Source organism: Ranitomeya variabilis, chromosome 5, assembly GCF_051348905.1.
Source record: "Ranitomeya variabilis isolate aRanVar5 chromosome 5, aRanVar5.hap1, whole genome shotgun sequence".
In the NCBI taxonomy this organism is placed as follows: Eukaryota; Metazoa; Chordata; class Amphibia; order Anura; family Dendrobatidae; genus Ranitomeya; species Ranitomeya variabilis.
This window is the reverse complement of record NC_135236.1, coordinates 516700483-516721677: the sequence shown is the minus strand read 5'-3', so window position 1 is coordinate 516721677 and position 21195 is coordinate 516700483. Positions and strand designations below refer to the sequence as shown.

Below are 21195 nucleotides of genomic sequence, written 5' to 3'. Positions count from 1 at the left end.
TTACTTTATGGATTTGGAAAAGGCCTCTTAAAATGGATTGAGAAGGTCACTGGTATAATACTGGAGGAGAGCTGTTAGCCTCAGTGATCTGAACCTGGAAAAATGCTCCAGCATACGGAGTGCTGAGAAGGGTTAATCAGCCATGTTAAGGGCTGGGATTTTGTGAACAGCTGAAGAGTGGGTGGGAGGTTGTTCACCATAAATCTCCACCCCAGGGTGGGTCCACAAGTTAAATGTGGAGCCTTTGATCTTAGTGTTTGGCGACCGCCAGAGCTGTGTTCATGGTAATCAGAGATGAACCTTGAGATTTTTCACCTGAGTGGGCAAACCCTGCTGCCACACAGACTGTACTGTATGATAGTTTGTTCCCGTTAAGCCAGCGGGCCTGTGTATTTAAATTTGAACTGGTTTATGCAGCATTTTTTTTTTTTAATAAACCAGTGGAAGACAAACATAAAGCATTCCTGAGTCAACCTCTATGAACACATCTATACGCATTATGACACAAACCTAAAAAAGGCACAAAACAATTTTCTAAGGCCAACAAATAAAAACAATTGGGAAATTAAACTACAGAATGTGCAAAAGTCTATAAAAAAAAGTTTGGTTATATAGAACTGAAATGCACTGGTCACAGGTATAAGCAATGGAGCTCCACAATAGTAAGGGGATCTGACATGGTCATATGCTTTTTGAAGATATCTAGTTCTAAAAGCTTAATATATATTTGGGCTGTTGTAGAATTATTCACGTAGGAAGAACTCCCTAATCAGCTAGTCATGCTAAATTAATAATTGCACCCAAGTCTCTACCTTGCAATTAATATTTGATGTTCTGCACCGATGAAAGACCTGTGTGTCAGCTACTTTGGCAGAGTTGTTCCTAGATTTACTTTAGAATTCGTTAAATGCTTTCTACATCAATTTTCAGTTTGTCTTGCACCTTCCAAGTCACTAATCCGATGACAATTCTAAAATTTGTAAGAATAATATGTATTGCTTCATGCAGCCTTCTTCTACGCTTTCTGATGGAGTTAAATGGTCACTTGTTTCAATACTTTGCATAAAAAAAAACAGTAGGAGGAAAAAAAATTGTAATTATCTTACTGATAGATTTTATCTCCACTTAAGAACATCTTATGTTTTTCATCCGTGACACTCTTAAATTTTCCCCTTTGTTAAAGTCTTTTTTTTTTTAAATTATTAATTATTATTATTATTATTATTTGTTAACCCCCGATGACAAAGCAAAAAAACATGCAAAGTTTAGAGTTTCCATATGTGTTCCCTTGATTGAGTTCTCCTCTGAAGTGATTTTATCTATGCCAGAAAATGTTAGCGCAATTTTTGGACAATTTTGGAAACCTGACTTATTGCACAAAAAAAGCTGCAAAAAGGTTGAAGACAAAAATAAAGATTCATTTAGTTTTGAAGAATTTGGCACATAAAATGGCAATGGTGCCATTTGACAAAAGGTGTTCGCAGCCAAAAATATTTTAATTAAATCATTTTTTATCATTGGAGATATTTCCCTACTGTGAAAGCGCCAAACACCTGGGGCAATATTCATCCATCTAACCTCCTGATGAGCCGTGTGGTGAAATGTGTAGAGGTCACATGACATCTGAATAATAAGTACCCCCCTGGCTATTTAATTGTTATTATGCTATATCTGATATTCTACTGGAGGACATAATTTTCGTTCACATTTTTGGCTATTTCTTTGTTATCATGCTGTATCGGATATCCCACTGAAGGATTGAGGTTTGGTGTATATCATAGCAACATGAATTTACAGCCAGCCATAGAATAGCACTTACTTACCCTCGGCTTCCACATACCATTATTGCTAAACCCCTGGGTTAAGAGTGTATCAGGGCGTGTATTGTGGAGCGGGGGCGCCATATCCGCTGACCACTAGGGTGCCAACCTCCGCTGTATAGGCAGGGCACAGCGCAGGTTTAGTACAGAGGGGTTTGTCAACATTAACTCTCTGTTAAGTGGTTTCAATCATCTTGCAAGATTGTCACTTTTTCACTGACCTTGTATACACCTATTTTTCCTTTTTCTGACTGTCTCTGGGTCCCCTGAGCACGTGAAAGTTGTGTATCCGTGACTTGTGATGAGGGTTATCTAGGACAGTAGGGTCAGCCATCTTTGAGCGGGGGCGCCATTCTTATATATTTCTTTATAGGATGCCAACCTCCGCAGGCAGGTAGGTTACAGGTCAGGGATCATCTATAGGGTGGAAGTAGTGTGCACTTTTGTATGGTGTGTGTTACTATATGTTACTTGTCCCTTTTCATGTGATTAATTAATAAAGGTATAACTTTATCAGTCTTTAATGGGGTTTTTCTTATGATAGCTTATACAGACTTAGTACATCCCACCACTATAGAGGTCCTTCAGTTCTTTGTTGAAGTCATGCATTCAGAACGACTTCTGTTGTAAAAAATTGAAACAAAATGGACATTGGAATTATCAATGGAACCTCTCTGCTTCAATTTGAATAATTGATGCAACTGATCACATTGGCACATGCCTGTTCCTAAGGAGAAGTTCAGCATGTTACATCAGTATTTTACCTCAGTATGTGTAAGCCAAAACCAGGAGTGGGACAGAGAGGAAAAGTATAGAAACATCACCACTTCTGTATTTATCACCCACTCCTGGTTTTGGCTTACACATTCTGAGGTAAAATACTGACCAAATACTGAAAGAGGGCTAAAATGGAACAGGCAAGCAGAATGTGAACGTAGTCTTAATAATTGCAATAATTTTTGCATCATGCAAAAATATGACCTCTTTATTCTGCAATCAATAACCATTGCATTAATGCTAGATAAAAATACTGTAGTATCCTTAGTAATAATATGAGTGGATGGACAAGTTAATGTAGAGTACTTTACTTGCTGCCGCCACTTAACCGTCTGAAGGCCATTTATTACGTGCAGTTTTACCCACAAATATAGGACGTATTTCTGACTACTGAAGGTGCTGAGGAGAGCGTGGACCAATTTTCAATAAAAGCATTACATAATCATCAACATTAACACTTCAACACTTGAAATAGATCACTCTGTTTGTAACGACTATGTAGTATACGAGTTTCACTTTTTACATTGAAGAACTGACATAAATTAGATTTTTCATGATTTCTAATTTTGTGAGAAGCCCCTGTACTTACCAGCCGCTGTGTAAAGCCACGTTCACAAGTTCAGTATTTTACCTCAGAATGTGTAAGCCAAAACCAGGAGGGGGTGATAAATACAGAAGTGGTGACGTGTCTCTATTATACTTTTCCTCTGATTGTTCCTCTCCTGGTTTTGGCTTACACATACTGAGGTAAAGTACTGAACGTGTGAGTGTGGTCTTAATCTGTCCGATCTTTTTCTGCAGGTTGTGACCTGATGGCTGCCTCAGTGTTTGCTAAGTGGACCAGAAGTCACTACTCAAGGTAAGTCTATGAGAGCCAGAATGAGGCCAGAACAAGTTTCTCAGAGACTTCCATTAAGACTTTGTGACTGTTAAGGCCCCGTCTCACATAGCGATTTACCAACGATCACGACCAGCGATACGACCTGGCCGTGATCGTTGGTAAGTCGCTGTGTGGTCGCTGGGGAGCTGTCACACAGACCGCTCTCTCCAGCGACCAACGATCAGGGGAACGACTTCGGCATCGTTGAAACTGTCTTCAACGATGCCGAAGTCCCCCTGCAGCACCCGGGTAACCAGGGTAAACATCGGGTTACTAAGCGCAGGGCCGCGCTTAGTAACCCGATGTTTACCCTGGTTACCAAAAAAAACAAACAGTACATACTCGCCTTTCGGTGTCCCTTGCCGTCTGCTTCCTGCTCTGACTGAGCCGCCGTACAGTGAGAGCAGAGCGCAGCGGTGACGTCACTGCTGTAATCTGCTCTCACTTTCCGGCCGGCAGTCAGTCAGAGCAGGAAGCAGACGGCAAGGGACCTGACGGACATCAGATGGTAAGTATGTACTGTTTGTTTTTTTTTACATTTACACTGGTAACCAGGGTAAACATCGGGTTACTAAGCGCGGCCCTGCGCTTAGTAACCCGATGTTTACCCTGGTTACCAGTGAAGACATCGCTGGATCGGTGTCACACACACCGATTCAGCTATGTCAGCGGGACCTCAACGACCAAAAAAAGGTCCAGGCCATTCCGACACGACCAGCGATCTCACAGCAGGGGCCTGATCGCTGGTACGTGTCACACATAGCGAGATCGCTACTGAGGTCGCTGTTGCGTCACAAAACTAGTGACTCAGCAGCGATCTCGCTAGCGATCTCGCTATGTGAGACGGGGCCTTTACCTTTGACTCATGGTCAGTCAGAGGTTCCACAGGAGAGGCACTGGGGAGAGCAGAAGAAAGCGTCTGGCAAGTTTAATACTAAGGTTTGGAGAACGTACATTAGTAATATCACTCCAGCATTGAAATAAAAAATAAGCCCTGGAGTGGTGCCTTTAACCCCTTAGTGACTATTTTGACCTTAACCCCTTCATGACCCAGCCTATTTTGACCTTAATGACCTCGCCATTTTTTGCAATTCTGACCAGTGTCCCTTTATGAGGTAATAACTCAGGAACGCTTCAACGGATCCTAGCGATTCTGATTGTATTTTCGTGACATATTGGGCTTCATGTTAGTGGTAAATTTAGGTCGATAATTTCTGAGTTTATTTGTGAAAAAAACGGAAATTTGGCGAAAATTTAGAAAATTTAGCAAATTTTCACATTTTGAATTTTTATTCTGTTAAACCAGAGTTATGTGACACAAAATAGTTAATAAATAACATTTCCCACATGTCTACTTTACATCAGCACAATTTTGGAAACAAATTTTTTTTTTTGCTAGGAAGTTATAAGGGTTAAAATTTGACCAGTGATTTCTCATTTTTACAACAAAATTTACAAAACCATTTTTTTTTAGGGACCACCTCACATTTGAAGTCAGTTTGAGGGTTCTATATGGCTGAAAATACCCAAAAGTGACCATTCTAAAAACTGCACCCCTCAAGGTGCTCAAAACCACATTCAAGAAGTTTATTAACCCTTCAGGCGTTTCACAGCAGCAGAAGCAACATGGAAGGAAAAAATGAACATTTAACTTTTTAGTCACAAAAATGATCTTTTAGCAACAATTTTCTTATTTTCCCAAGGGTAAAAGGAGAAACTGGACCACGAAAGTTGTTGTCCAATTTCTCCTGAGTACGCGGATACCTCATATGTGGGGGTAAACCACTGTTTGGGCACACGGCAAGGCTCGGAAGGGAAGGCGCGCCATTTGACTTTTTGAATGGAAAATTAGCTCCAATCGTTAGCGGACACCATGTCGCGTTTGGAGAGCCCCTGTGTGCCTAAACATTGGAGCTCCCCCACAAGTGACCCCATTTTGGAAACTAGACCTCCCAAGGAACTAATCTAGATGTGTGGTGAGCACTTTGAACCCCCAAATGCTTCACAGAAGTTTATAACGCAGAGCCATGAAAATAAAAAATAATTTTTCTTTTGTCAAAAATGATTTTTTAGCCCGCAATTTTTTATTTTCCCAAGGGTAACAGGAGAAATTTGACCCCAAAATTTGTTGTCCAGTTTCTCCTGAGTAAGCCGATACCCCATATGTGGGGGTAAACCACTGTTTGGGCACACGTCAGGGTTCGGAAGGGAAGTAGGGACGTTTTGAAATGCAGACTTTGATGGAATACTCTGCGGGCGTCACGTTGCGTTTGCAGAGCCCCTGATGTGCCTAAACCGTAGAAACCCCCCACAAGTGACCCCATTTTGGAAACTAGACCCTCCAAAGGAACTTATCTAGATGTGTGGTGAGCACTTTGAACCCCCAAGTGCTTCACAGAAGTTTATAACGCAGAGCCGTGAAAATAATAAATACGTTTTCTTTCCTCAAAAATAATTTTTTAGCCCAGAATTTTTTATTTTCCCAAGGGTAACAGGAGAAATTTGACCCCAAGAGTTGTTGTCCAGTTTCTCCTGAGTACGCTGATACCCCATATGTGGGGGTAAACCACTGTTTGGGCACATGCCGGGGCTCGGAAGGGAGAGAGCACCATTTGACTTTTTCAACGCAAGATTGGCTGGAATCAATGGTGGCGCCATGTCGCGTTTGGAGACCCCCTGATGTGCCTAAACAGTGGAAACCCCTCAATTCTAACTCCAACACTAACCCCAACACACCCCAAACCCTAATCCCAACCCTAACCACAATCCTAACCCCAACACACCCCTAACCCTAGTCTTAACCCTAATTCCAACCCTAACCCTAAGGCTATGTGCTCACGTTGCGGATTTGTGTGTGGATTTTTCCTTACCGTTTTTGAAAAATCTTCAGGTAAAAAGCACTGCGCTTTACCTGCGGATTTACCGCGGATTTCCAGTGGTTTTTGTGTGGATTTCACCTGCGGATTCCTATTATGGAGCAGGTGTAAAACGCTGCGGAATCCGCACAAAGAATTGACATGCTGCAGAAAATACAACGCAGCGTTTCCGTGCTGTATTTTCCACACCATGGGCACAGTGGATTTGGTTTTCGCATAGGTTTACATGGTACTGTAAACGTGATGGAAAACTGCTACAAATCCGCAGCGACCAATCCGCTGCGGATCCGCAGCGAAATCCGCACCGTGTGCACATAGCCTAATTCTAACCCTAACCCTAATTCTAACCCTAACCCTAATTCTAACCCTAGCCCTAAGTGCAACCCTAGCCCTAAGTGCAACCCTAGCCCTAAGTGCAACCCTAGCCCTAAGTGCAACCCTAGCCCTAAGTGCAACCCTAGCCCTAAGTGCAACCCTAGCCCTAAGTGCAACCCTAGCCCTAAGTGCAACCCTAGCCCTAAGTGCAACCCTAGCCCTAAGTGCAACCCTAGCCCTAAGTGCAACCCTAGCCCTAAGTGCAACCCTAGCCCTAAGTGCAACCCTAGCCCTAAGTGCAACCCTAGCCCTAAGTGCAACCCTAGCCCTAAGTGCAACCCTAGCCCTAAGTGCAACCCTAGCCCTAAGTGCAACCCTAGCCCTAAGTGCAACCCTAGCCCTAAGTGCAACCCTAGCCCTAAGTGCAACCCTAGCCCTAAGTGCAACCCTAGCCCTAAGTGCAACCCTAGCCCTAAGTGCAACCCTAGCCCTAAGTGCAACCCTAGCCCTAAGTGCAACCCTAGCCCTAAGTGCAACCCTAGCCCTAAGTGCAACCCTAGCCCTAAGTGCAACCCTAGCCCTAAGTGCAACCCTAGCCCTAAGTGCAACCCTAGCCCTAAGTGCAACCCTAGCCCTAAGTGCAACCCTAGCCCTAAGTGCAACCCTAGCCCTAAGTGCAACCCTAGCCCTAAGTGCAACCCTAGCCCTAAGTGCAACCCTAGCCCTAAGTGCAACCCTAGCCCTAAGTGCAACCCTAGCCCTAAGTGCAACCCTAGCCCTAAGTGCAACCCTAGCCCTAAGTGCAACCCTAGCCCTAAGTGCAACCCTAGCCCTAAGTGCAACCCTAGCCCAAAGTGCAACCCTAGCCCAAAGTGCAACCCTAGCCCAAAGTGCAACCCTAGCCCAAAGTGCAACCCTAGCCCAAAGTGCAACCCTAACCCAAAGTGCAACCCTAACCCAAAGTGCAACCCTAACCCAAAGTGCAACCCTAACCCAAAGTGCAACCCTAACCCAAAGTGCAACCCTAACCCAAAGTGCAACCCTAACCCAAAGTGCAACCCTAACCCAAAGTGCAACCCTAACCCAAAGTGCAACCCTAACCCAAAGTGCAACCCTAACCCAAAGTGCAACCCTAACCCAAAGTGCAACCCTAACCCAAAGTGCAACCCTAACCCAAAGTGCAACCCTAACCCAAAGTGCAACCCTAACCCAAAGTGCAACCCTAACCCAAAGTGCAACCCTAACCCTAAGTGCAACCCTAACCCCAAGTGCAACCCTAACCCCAAGTGCAACCCTAACCCCAAGTGCAACCCTAACCCCAAGTGCAACCCTAACCCCAAGTGCAACCCTAACCCTAAGTGCAACCCTAACCCTAAGTGCAACCATAACCTTAAGTGCAACCCTAACCCTAACCCTACCCCTAATGGAAAAACAAAAATAATTATATTTTCTGTATTTTATTATTGTCCCTACCTATGGGGGTGATAAAGGGGGGGTTTATTTACTATTTTTTTATTTTGATCGCTGTGATAGGGTCTATCACAGCGACCAAAATGTACAGGGAACGAATCTGCCGGCCGGCAGATTCGGCGGGCACACTACGCATGCTCCTGCCATTTTCCAAGATGGCGGCGCCCATGGAGAAGACGGATGGACACCGGGAGGGACATCGGAGCTCGGTAAGTATGGGGGGGTGGGATCGGAACACGGGGGGGGGGGGAATCTGAGCACGGGGGGGAGCGGACAGGAGGACGGGGGAGCGGACAGGAGGACGGAGGGGAGTGGACAGGAGGACGGGGCAGAAAGGACGACTGGGGAGGCGATCGGTGGCAGATCGGGGTCTCCAGCCATGACAGATGCTATTGCAGCATCAGCCATGGCTGGATTGTAATATTTCACCATTTTTATAGGTGAAATATTACAAATCGCTCTGATTGGCTGTTGAAAGTGAAACAGCCAATCAGAGCAATCGTAGCCACAGGGGGGTGGTACCACTCCCCCTGTCCCTGCAGATCGGGTGAAATTGGAGTTAACCCTTTCACCCGATCTGCAGGGACGCGATCATTCCATGACGCCACATAGGCGTCACAGGTCGGATTGGCACCAACTTTCATGATGCCTACGTGGCGTCAAAGGTCGGGAAGGGGTTAATGACCATTTTGACCTTAATGACCAAGTCAAATTTGAGACATCTGACCAGTGTTACTTGGAGGTAGTAACGCTAGAACTTTTCAGCGCATCCTACTGATTCGGAGAATGTTTTTTCGTGACAGTACTTCATGTTAGTGATAAATATTGGACGATCTGATTTGCGTATATTTAGGAAAATATTGAAATTTCTACTAAAAAAAAAAACAAAAGTGAAAATTTCGTAATTTTCAGACTTCAAAATTTTTATCCTTTTACATCAGATAGTTATATTACACAAAATAATTCATAAATAAGATTTCTCATTTGTTTACTAGACATGCATAATTTTTTAAACTTTTTTGTTTGTTTGTTAGGATGTTAGAGGGGTTAAAAGTTTAGCAGTAATTTCAAATTTTTTCAACAAATTAACAAAACCTGTCTCTTTAGGGACTTATTCAGATTTAAATGGACTTTGATGGGCCTATATATCCCCAAAAGGGAAGTATTTTAAAAAAAAAAAACGCACCCCTCAAATTACTTCAGAACTGCTGTCGGGAATTTGTTAACCCTTCTTCAGGTGGTACACAGGAATTAATGCAAAGTGGAATGAAAAATAAAATTTTACATCAAATCTTGCTTTAGACCCCAGATTTCTCACTTTGGCAAGAGGAAACAGCAAAAAGTGGACCCCCCAGTTTGTTACCCACTTTATTATGAGCACGGCGATATCCCACATGTAGTCAAAAATGTCTGTTTGGATAAATGGCAGGGCTCGGAATGGAAGGAGCAATATTTGAATTTTGGGACACAAATTTGGCAGAAAGATAGTGGGCACCATGTCGCATTTGCAGGGCACCTAAGGTGCCTAAACAACAGAAACCCCCCACAAGTGAACCAATTTTGAAAACTACATCCTTCAATGATTTTCTGCAGGCATATAGTGAGCATTTTGATCCCCCAGGCACTAAAAAGAATTTGATGACATTAGGTCGTCATATTGAAAAAGTTCATTTTTCTTTCACAAAGATCTTGCTTTAGCCCCAGATTTCTCACTTTTGCAAGAGGTAACACCATAAACTAGACCCCACAGTTTGTTGCCCACTTTCTGACAAGCGCGGCAATACGCCATATGTAGTCAAAAAGTTCTGTTTGGACAAACTGTTTGGCACGGAATAGAAGAGGTACAATTTGAATTTTGTAACATAAATTTGGCTCTATTTGGAATAAATTGTCATATTTGCAAGAGCCCCTGTGGTTCAAGAGCAACAGAAATCCCCCATAAATGTATTTTTTGTAAATTATACCCTTTCATGTATTTATCTAGGGAGGTAGTAAGTTGTTTGATACCAGCATTTTTATGAAGCAGATGCAACACAAGATTTAAAATCACAATTTGCATTTTTTTTTTTCGCTGTCACGTTCATTAATCTTTCTTGCACGCACGTTCTGAGGAACACACCACTACGCATTTGTGTAGTACACATTTTGTTCAATTTTACCCAGCCCATCTACCCTTACATGCTGTGGACAGCTGGGGATATCCATGTCCATTTTAGTTATTCCAGTGGACAAGTCATGCTTAAAGCCCAGTGTGAATTGCAGCTACAAACTGAAAAGGGGGCATAAAACAGATGAAGGAAGTTCCACAAGGGTGGTGCTGGAGCAGAGATCAGCAGGAGGTCTACAAGCTGTCATACCACTAGATATGGAGTCCAGGCAATGCCTTACAGCAGGTTAGAGTCACCCTCTCCATTTTTTTCATTTTCCTCCCCTTCTAAGAGCCATAACTTTTCATTTTTCTGGACAAAACCAAATGAGGGCTTGTTTTTTGCAGGAAAAGTTGTACTTTTGAATGACATTTTATCATATGATGCAATGTAAAGCAGGGAAAAAAATCCAGATGTGGTACAATTGCATAAAAAAGTGCAATTTGACAAATATTTATTAACCGTGTTCACTATACAGTGAAACTGACCTCACTATCTTCAGGTCAGTAGAATTACATAGGTACCATAGTTGTTTTTTTTGTTTTTTTTTTTATTTAAGTAGTGAAAAAAAAATTCTGAAATTTGTATTAAAAAAAAACAACACTTTTTTTGTCGACATTTTCTGAGACACGTAATGTTTACAATTTTTGGGATATAGGGCTAAGTGAAGGCTTCTTTTTTGTGCCCTGAGATTGTGTTTTTAGTGATACCCTTTTGGGGTAGATCTGACGTTTTAATCGCCTCTTACTACATTTTATTGCAATGTTGCGGTGACAAAAAAAAACAAAACAAGACGTAGTTCGGGCATTTAAAAATGTTTTCTCATTACGCCTTTTACCGATCAGATTAAGTTCATTTTAAATTTTGATATTACAGTCTTTTAGTAAAGCAGCGATGACAAATGTGTATTTTTTAATGGGGCAAGAGGGGGTGATTTGAACTTGTGTGTCTTTCATATTTCTTAGACGCACACACACATATATATACAGTACAGACCAAAAGTTTGGACACACATTCTTATTTAAATATTTTTCTGTATTTTCATGACTATGAAAATTGTACATTCACACTGAAGACATCAAAACTATTAATTAACACATGTGGAATTATATACTTAACAAAAAAGTGTGAAACAACTGAAATTATGTCTTATATTCTAGGTTCTTCAAAGTAGCCACCTTTTGTTTTGATGACTGCTTTGCACACTCTTGGCATTCTCTTGATGAGCTTCAAGAGGTAGTCATCGGGAATGGTCTTCCAACAATCTTGAAGGAGTTCCCAGATATGCTTAGCACTTGTTGGCCCTTTTGCCTTCACTCTGCGGTCCAGCTCACCCCAAACCATCTCAATTGGGTTCAGGTTTTGCGTTTTTGTTTTTCGCTCCCCTTCTTCCCAGAGCCATAACTTTTATTTTTCCGTCAATATGGCCATGTGAGGGCTTGTTTTTTGCGGGACGAGTTGTGCCTTTGAAACGACACCATTGGTTTTACCATGTCATGTACTAGAAAACGTGAAAAAAATTCCAAGTGCGGTGAAATTGCAAAAAAAGTGCAATCCCACATTTGTTTTTTTGTTTGGCTTTTTTTGCTAGGTTCACTAAATGCTAAAACTGACCTGCCATTATGATTCTCCAGGTCATTACGAGTTCATAGGCAGCAAACATGTCTAGGTTATGCCAGCAGGGGGCGCAGCACCGCAAGTCTAGGTTGCTACGTTCCCCTGCTTTCCATTCATTCCCCAGTTTTTACAGCCAGGGGTGGCTGAATTAGCAGAGCTTCTGCTTGTAAAATTATTTAACCCCTTCTGATGGATTTACATCGTGGGACTTGACTGAGCTCCGGAGAGCTATGGGATATTGTTGTTTCTTTATTTTAACTTTATTTCAGGTGACAAGGGTCTTCAATTGGATTGAGCGTTTAATAAACATATCATAACACCCTGTGTCTTTATTTCATTAAAATACTTTTTCATAATGTATGTGTTTTTTTAACAATTAATATAGGATTAATAATGGATAGGTGCCTTACCGACACCCTCTCCATTATTAACCTGGCTTTATGTCACCTTACAATAGCAAGGTGACATTAACCCCTTATTACCCCATATCCCACCGCTACAGGGGAGTGGGAAGAGAGAGGCTAAGTGCCAGAATAGGCGCATCTTACAGATGTGCCTTTTCTGGGGTGGCTGGGGGCAGATGTTTTTAGCCAGGGGGGTGGGGGGGCAATAGCCATGGTACCTCCCTAGGCTATTAATATCTGCCATCAGTCACTGGCTTTCCCACTCTGGCGGAGAAAATTGCAGGGGAGCCCACGCCAGTTTTTTCCGGGATTTAACCCTTTATTTTAACAGCTAGAGCCCCCAAATTTTGCACACTTACACTTCTAACATTAGTAGTGAGGAATATGTAAAAAAATAAGGGATATGAAATGATTTACTGTATGTAAACCATGTCTCATATGTCGGCTTAGCAAGGAGACAGCAAGAGCCGGCAATTGAATTACCGGATTTTAAGCTATCTAGCGAGATACATATACATATTATATATATATATATATACATACACACCTATACTATGTGTAGACATTAATTTTATCTGTTCTATTCCATCCTGTCAGTGTGATTTTACTGTACACCGCACTGAATTACCGGCTTTTCTATAGAACACCGCTGCGTATTTCTCGCAAGTCACACTGATGGTCCTTGTGTAATCCCTTTTTTTCTCGCACCCATTGACTTGCATTGGCGATTCTGGGCCGAGATACGCTGACAACCGCAGCATGCTGCGATTTCACTCGGATCCTGAATACAGCCAAGAAAACAACGGATAATAGGAGCTGCCCCATAGATTAACATTGGGCCGAGTGCTATGCGATTTTTTATTGCATTGCACTCGTCCGTATTACGCTGTAGTGTGACTCCGGCCTAAGCCGTCTACCAGCCCCAAAACACGTGGGGCGGTGCAAAAGCACCTGCCATACTTGATCAAGTAACACGTGTACCTGAGCACCCCAATGCTCAATCAAGTACGCTTGCTCATCACTAATGATGACCGCATTTTATTTTTGTCAAAGATTACAAACAGCGGTGTGTAGCCGACTCAAGAGCGGAGCTTGCTTCATACGAAGCAGATACGGGCTGTGTTACAACTGGAACTGCAGCAAATGCTTGTTAAATAAAGTGTGGTCACTAAGTGAGATGGATCGGGTGTTGGTGCAGCAAGCAGGAAACAGCAGAGTTACTGCAAGTCACAGTCAGACAGTTAGAGACAAGTTGAAAGTCTTAAAGGAGATCTGGAAGAAGCAAGCAGACAGGAGACATCCTGGAAGCCACATACAGAGGCAAACTGAAAGTTTAAAGGTGTCATGAACACCAGAACAGGTAGCAGGTTTACTGGAAGCTGCAGAAAAGTAACTCAAGGACTGGAGATCAGGAGATGGCCTAGAGCCTGAGGACAGGAACAGTGCACAGACAAACTAAAGTCTTAAAGAGGTTGTCCATTAATTTATCAGTAATGACCCATGATTAGGGTAGGTCATCAATGTCTGATCGGTATGGGTCTGACATCCATCGCCCGTGCCGATCAGCTTTTCTTAGTGTCAGTAGCCGCCAGCCAAAGCTCCCCAATTGCAGAACTGCTCTGTCTTCTGATAGTGGACACAGTAGGGTACCGCACATCTGCCTCCTATTCAAATCAGTTTCGCAACTGTATAGTTCTGGATAGCAGCCACTGCCGACTATAGCTGATCGGCAGGGGTGATGGGTGTCAGACCATGTTCATGTTCAGTGGACAATCTCTTTAATTCAATATTAGGACACAGGTGTGTGTCTTGGGAGATACAATGAAAGAAAAAGGAACCAGCTCACCCTCCTGCAGCTTCAGTCTGTCCCAGAGTCTGTGATCGGCACTACTGCGAAAGCTCAGCAATACGAAGGTAAAGATTGATCCAGCTCACAAGACCCCACGTTTCTGATAAAATGTCAAGTCCCTTTATTTCGAATTGTTAAAACCAAGTATAAATACCAAAAAGTGATAGTTGAAAAAAGGTTGGCCCTCAGAATCAAGACCTCTAGTGGGCCAAGTGTTCTCCAGTCCAAAACTGGCAGTGACTATAATTTGCTTTCTCAGTAAAGTGAAAATCTATAATGGAACACAGATTTCAACTCTTGAGAGCAAATGAACAGTCCAGAGAAAAAAAAAGCAGATTTATAAAATAAAATACAATGGTTACTGTAAGCCAGAGGTACCCAACCTCCTGACCTTGGGAGCCACTTTCAGCTATGAAACAGAGGCGCGAGACAAATTCAGAGAGGGTCAGAGAGCCACATCCAGCTCCGGCCCCACTCATGGTAGTAACACCCAGAGCCCCCAATACAGGTATAATAACAGCAGCGAAAGCTTTTCCACTAAAATCACACCAAGGCAGTATGCCAAGCTCCAGGGTCTCCAATTAGATCCACTCTTTTGTGCAGGGCTACACACAAAAGTCACCATCTAGAGATGCCAAAGCACCAAGCTGGCAGACAGCCACAAGTCACACATCAATGGTTCTGTGAGCCACATGTGGCTCTTGAGCTACTGGTTGGGGACCCTCGCTCTTCTAAGCTATGGAAAGAGCCTTTGACTGAAAGTCACAAAATTTAGGAGAAAAATAATATTTTTTGGCCACAAATACTGTATACAAAGCAAAAAAAATTAACATTTAGAGTATGTGCACTCAAAATCATTTTCAGGCGGAATACGCATGGAACCTGCCTGAAAAAGTGCTAAAAAAATGCAAAAAGGATTGAACACATGCAATGCAATGGCTAAGGCTACTTTCACACTAGCGTTAACTGCAATCCGCCACAATGCATTGTTTTGCCGAAAAAACGCATCCTGCAAAAGTGCTTGCAGGATGCGTTTTTTCCCCATAGACTTACATTAAGCGACGTATTGCGACGGATTGACACACGTCGCAACCGTCATGCGACGGTTGCGCCGTGTTGTGGCGGACCGTCGGGACCAAAAAATGCTACATGTAACGTTTTTTGCTCACGACGGTCCGCTTTTTCCGACCGCGCATGCGCGGCCGGAACTCCGCCCCCACCTCCCCGCACCTCACAATGGGGCAGCGGATGCGCTGGAAAAATGCATCCGCTGCCCCCGTTGTGCGGCGGAGACAACGCTAGCATCGGGAACCTCGGCCCGACGCACCGCGACGGGCCAAGCCCGACGCTAGTGTGAAAGTAGCCTAAAAGTGACTGGTCCATTCATCTAGCAGCTTCTACTTGGAATCCATCACTGTTATATATGGAAAGGAATAAGAAAGACCAGTTGCAAAGCTGCCCCAAAAGATGTCCAAAAATAAGTCAGAAAAAAAGCTGGTGTTTTCCTCCAGTGTCTTCCATTTTTAAAAAAATTATACGGATAGACCAGGGTCTGAAAGATGGCGTGGGCACCAACCCTTAGACTAGAATATGGACTGACAGACATCAGCACTTTCTCGAGACAGTCTCTAATAACCAAACCGTATACAATGGTCTCTACATTTTGGCTATTCGCAGCCATCATTAGAAGGAGCACCCTAGACGAGCTCCCTACACTCTCGAAAGAAGAAATCTGCCTCCCTCACCCATATACCTCTACATGAAGATTGCAGACTTGTCTTTCAGAACTTTAGGACATCCTAACAACAACTAATATGGAAGCAGTAATTACAGCCACATTTGTGGTCACCCAGCACTCCCCCAAATATGGCAGAAATTGGCATACAATGGGGAGAACATCCAGAAACGCCTGCGAGAGATAGTTATCATTACAGCCAGCGACAGCATGCAGTCATACACTGTATATACCTTACATTTCATCAGGCCCTTAGGAACAGCAGCACAGAATTTAAAAAGTGAATTGTTTAGCATTATTTTAGTGATTATGATCCTGGATCAGGTGTATTTTAAAGGGGGTATCTGGGACTTTACAAAAAATAATAAAAATGCTCCTAACCACTAACAGACAGGTAATTGAAACTTACCTGAATATTGGGCACGGCGCCGTTCTTCCCAGGCACAGAGTGGTCACCGTCCGCTCCTGCCGGGGATTCAGAAGGCTCCGCTGACATCAAATTTACAGAGCGGAGGCTTCCTTTCCAGTCTGCTCTGTCAACGGGGCGGGACTTCCGAGGTCATTCTGATTGACAGAAGGATCCCCTTTGCCTAACTGGGGGAGCCAGCTGGCAATGAGAGTGCCCTCGGAAGTCCCACCCCATTGTATCAGCAGAGACAGCTGAATCCCTGGCTGGAGTGGTCTGATACTGCTCTGTGCTGGGGAAGAACGGCGCCAGGGACATCAGGCAGGTAAGCCGGAGCGTGCAGCCGCATAGCAATGCATGGAGCCGCACGCTTCGCTCCGGAGTGCCGGCGCCAGAGCTGGGTTTTCATCTGAGAGACTCGGACGTATCTCACGTATGTGTGATCCCGGCCTTAATAGGGAACTGATGCTTCTGTTTCTAGCTGGAATAAGGGGGGCAAGCAATAAAACTTCTGTTGGCATTTTTAATCTCTTCCAAAATTGTGAGTCATTACTATAAGGCCATGGTCACATGGTCAGTACTTGTAGGCCAAAGCCAGGAGAGGAATATTCATTGGAAAAGTATAATAGAAACACATCACCACTTCTGCATTTATCACCCCCTCCTGGTTTTGGCTTACAAATACTGATGAGAAATACTGACCAAATACTGCTAGTGTGACCGTGGCCTGACCCCTACCAGTGATGCAATCAGTCTCCTGTTTGAGGCTATTGGCGGTCATGCATGCCTCTGTGCCATGTAAAGTCATCCATGTGCCATGTAAAGTCTATGGGACTGTCCGAGGCAGCACTAACCTATCTGCGTTAGTATCATAGACTTTAAGGGTATGTGTCCACGTTCAGGATTGCATCAGGATTTGGTCAGGATTTTTCATCAGTTTTTGTAAGCCAAAACCAGGAGTGGAACAATTAGAGGAAAAGTATAATAGAAACATATGCTCCACTTAAGCATTTATCACCCACTCCTGGTTTTGGCTTACAAATACTGATGGAAAATCCTGACCAAATACTGATGCAATCCTGAAAGTGGACACGTACCCTAAAAGGTTTGTCCTATCATCTGGAGAAAAAGCAAAGCGCTCCCAGGCCTCCTTTCTGGCTGCTGAGGGGTGCTCCTGTCCTGTACAACGCTCCCCTTATGCTGCTCTATGAATCAGCCTCGTCTCTGCAGCATTGGAGGAGCAACGTCCGTCAGTGGCCATCTTCAGTGCAGAGCTCAGCAGCTACCATAATTAGGAGAGAGCTTGTAAGCACGGTTTTTGGTTCGGCCACCACTCCACGCCAGCAGAGGTGGTCGAGTCACCTTGGCATCGAGAAATATAAAAATTATAGAGTAAACCAGTTAACAGCCATTTAACACTGGACCAGCACTTCATTCAAAGGCGGGACATGGTACACCAGCTCTCAACCAGTGGGGTCTCGGCAGGGAGCCCCTAGCAGGCATATACTTTACACCTATCCTATGATTAGATAAGTGTCAATTTTGGGAAAACCCCTTTAATTGCAAATGCATTATTAGGGGAAAGTAAAAGTGATCTGAGAAGCCCACCTGTATGAGGGTTTTTTGTTATTGCAGATTTTCTGCCCCCATTAAGTGACATAGGTTACTAGAATGTCTCCAATAATAAATATGCAGAATAAAAACTCATGGTGGGAACGAAGCCCAAGAATCTGGGGCCTCAACAAAACTTCTATGACTACCAGTATCTTTCTGCCCCCCATTGCTAGGCCGGCCTACACACCCCTCAGACCCGCAGGGGCGATCTAACTTCCTAAGGGGAAACTTGTGGGCACAATGAGCGCTCGGCTCCATCCATACAGCAGGCGGCGCTCTCCCTGGGGTAAATCGTGTACACATGGATGGTGTAGGGTTATGGCCAGGGGGCACCAGGGGACGCTGCCCTGTCAGGAGGAGTTGTAGAGGACCTCCATTGTCCCTGGTGAGCAGCCTCCATCCCAGAATGACAGTGTGATACCAGGGGGCTACCCTGTGTACCGGCTGCCAGTGCAGACCCCCACTCGGCCCATGGGGGGCCCGCTGGGTGCCCTCAGGGGGCATTATCTGCACCGGGCCAGCAACAGACAAAAGAGCAGAGAATCTCTTTTCATCTCCCTCCTCCCCCTCTCTCTCCTCCTCTTCCCCACCATCCTTCCTTCTTTCCTTACCTCCGGTCCCGTCCGAGTTCTCGTTCAAGCTGCCCGAGGAGTCGTGGTGAGTGCCCACACACCCTCCCATGGGTGCCGGCGGGGGCAGCCTCTGCCGTTATCTCCCTCTTGCCTCCTTCACACGGGCGGGCGCGCTCACGCTGCGCGTCACCGTAACCGGGGACGAGGAAGAAAGAAGAGAACGTCGCGGCAGCGCGCCTCTGACGTCACTGAGCTCCACGCCCCCTCCCTGTCGGCCTCCTTGTACCGTGCTGATGACGTCACTGAGCGGAATCCATACAGCCGCTCTCATTGGCTGTGTGCGGGAGGACGGGAGCCGGCGTGTGCCTATATAATGGCGCACCTCTCCGAGTCCGCCGCAAATCCCTGAGCCAGGGGTTTCTGGCCTTCACAGAACGTGTCAGCGGCTTCCCTCAGTCTGTGCCTCTTTATTACTAACTAGATGGTGGCCCGATTCTAACGCATCAGCCATAATATATTGCCCAGCCACGTAGTATATAGCACAGCCCACGCAGTATATAGCACAGCCACGTAGTATATAGCACAGCCATGTAGTATATTGCCCAGCCACGTAGTATATTGCAAAGCCTACGTAGTATATTGCACAGCCCACGCAGTATATTGCACAGCCACGTAATATATTGCACAGCCACGTAGTATATTGCACAGGCCACATAGTATATTGCCCAGCCACGTAATGTATACCACAGCCACGTAGTATATTGCTCAGCCCATGCAGTATATAACACAGGTCACGTAGTATATAGCACAGCGATGTAGTATATAGCACAGACACGTAGTATATTGCCCAGCCACGTAATATATTGCACAGCCACGTAGTATATTGCACAGCCACGTAATATATTGCACAGATATGTAGTATATAACACTGCCCATGCAGTATATAACCCAGGCCACGTAGTATAGAGCACAGCAATGTAGTATATTGCCCAGCCACGTAGTATGTAGCACAGCCCACATAGTGTATAGCACAGAGACCTAGTATATACCACAGCCCATGTAGTATATAACACAGGCCACGTAGTATAGAGCACAGCGATGTAGTATAATGCCCAGCCATGTAATATATACCACAGCCACGTAGTATATAGCACAGCCAACACAGTATATAGCACAGAGATGTAGTATATACCACAGCCCACGTAGTATATAGCAATGTGGGCACCATATCCCTGTTAAAAAAAAAATAAAAATAGTTATATACTCACCCTCCGTCGGCCCCCCGGATCCAGCCGAGGCATTTACCGATGCTCCTAGTGACGCTCCGGTCCCAAGAGTGCATTGCGGTCTCGCGAGATGATGAGGTGCGGTCTCACGAGACCGCTACGTCATCTCGCGAGACCGCAATGCATGGACCGGTCACCGGAGCGTCGCGAGAAGCGGGAAAGGCCTCAGCTGGATCCGGGGGGCCAACGGAGGGTGAGTATATAATGATTTTTTATTTTTTTAATTTTTTTTAACATTAGATCTTTTTACTATCGATGCTGCATAGGCAGCATCAATAGTAAAAAGTTGGTCACACAGGGTTAATAGCAGCGTTAACGGAGTGCATTACACCGCGGCATAACGCGGTCCGTTAACGCTGCCATTAACCCTTTGTGAGCGCTGACTGGAGGGGATTATGGAGTGGGAACTGACTGCGGGGAATAAGGAGCGGCCATTTTGCTGCCGGACTGTGCCCGTCGCTGATTGGTCGTGGCCGTTTTGCCGCGACCAATCAGCGACTTGGGATTTCCGTGACAGACAGACAGAAGGACAGACAGAATGACGGAAGTGACCCTTAGACAATTATATAGTAGACTAGATGGTAGCCCGATTCTAACGCATCGGGTATTCTAGAATATGCATGTAGTTTATTTATGAAGATTTTAGAATAGTACATTGAATACACAGGATTCGGCCGGCCGCGACCAATTAGCCGGCCTGCGCCTGTCGCTGATTGTTCGCGGCCGGCCATGTAGTATATAGCACAGCCACGTAGTATATAACAGCCCACGTAGTAAATAGCACAGCCACGTAATATATTGCACAGCCACATAGTATATTGCACAGCCACGTAGTATATAGCACAGCCACGTAGTATATAGCACAGCCCACGGAGTATATAGCACAGCCCACGGAGTATATAGCACAGCCACGTAGTATATAACACAGCCCACTGAGTATATAGCACAGCCAAGTAGGATATAGCACAGCCCACGGAGTGTATAACAGCCCACATAGCATATAACACAGCCACGTAGTGTATAACACAGGCCACATAGTGTATAACACAGCCCACGTAGTGTATAACACAGGCCACGTAGTGTATAACACAGGCCACGTAGTGTATAACACAGCCCAAGTAGTATATTGCACAGCCCACATAGTATATTGCACAGCCCACGCAGTACATTGCACAGCCCACGTAGTACATTGCACAGCTCACATAGTACATTGCACAGCCCACGTAGTACATTGCACAGCCCACGCAGTACATTGCACAACCCACGCAGTACATTGCACAGCCCACGTAGTATATTGCACAGCCCACGCAGTATATAGCACAGCCCACGTAGTATATTGCATAGCCCACGTAGTATATTGCACAGCCCACGTAGTATATTGCACTGCCCACGCAGTATATAGCACAGCCCACGCAGTATATTGCACA

General features: G+C 44.7%; 1 protein-coding gene across 1 annotated transcript in view; it reads right to left on the bottom strand.

Annotated features, from left to right (window-relative positions):
• UBTD2 (ubiquitin domain containing 2) overlaps window positions 1–18752 on the bottom strand; it is a 69023-nt gene extending 50271 nt beyond the window's left edge. Inside the window, exon 1 of the mRNA XM_077265782.1 lies at window positions 18522–18752. Coding sequence (XP_077121897.1) covers window positions 18522–18591 — 70 coding nt within the window. The 5' untranslated portion in view covers window positions 18592–18752. The remainder of the gene's footprint in view (window positions 1–18521) is intronic.
• Between the last annotated feature and the right edge of the window lie 2443 nt (window positions 18753–21195).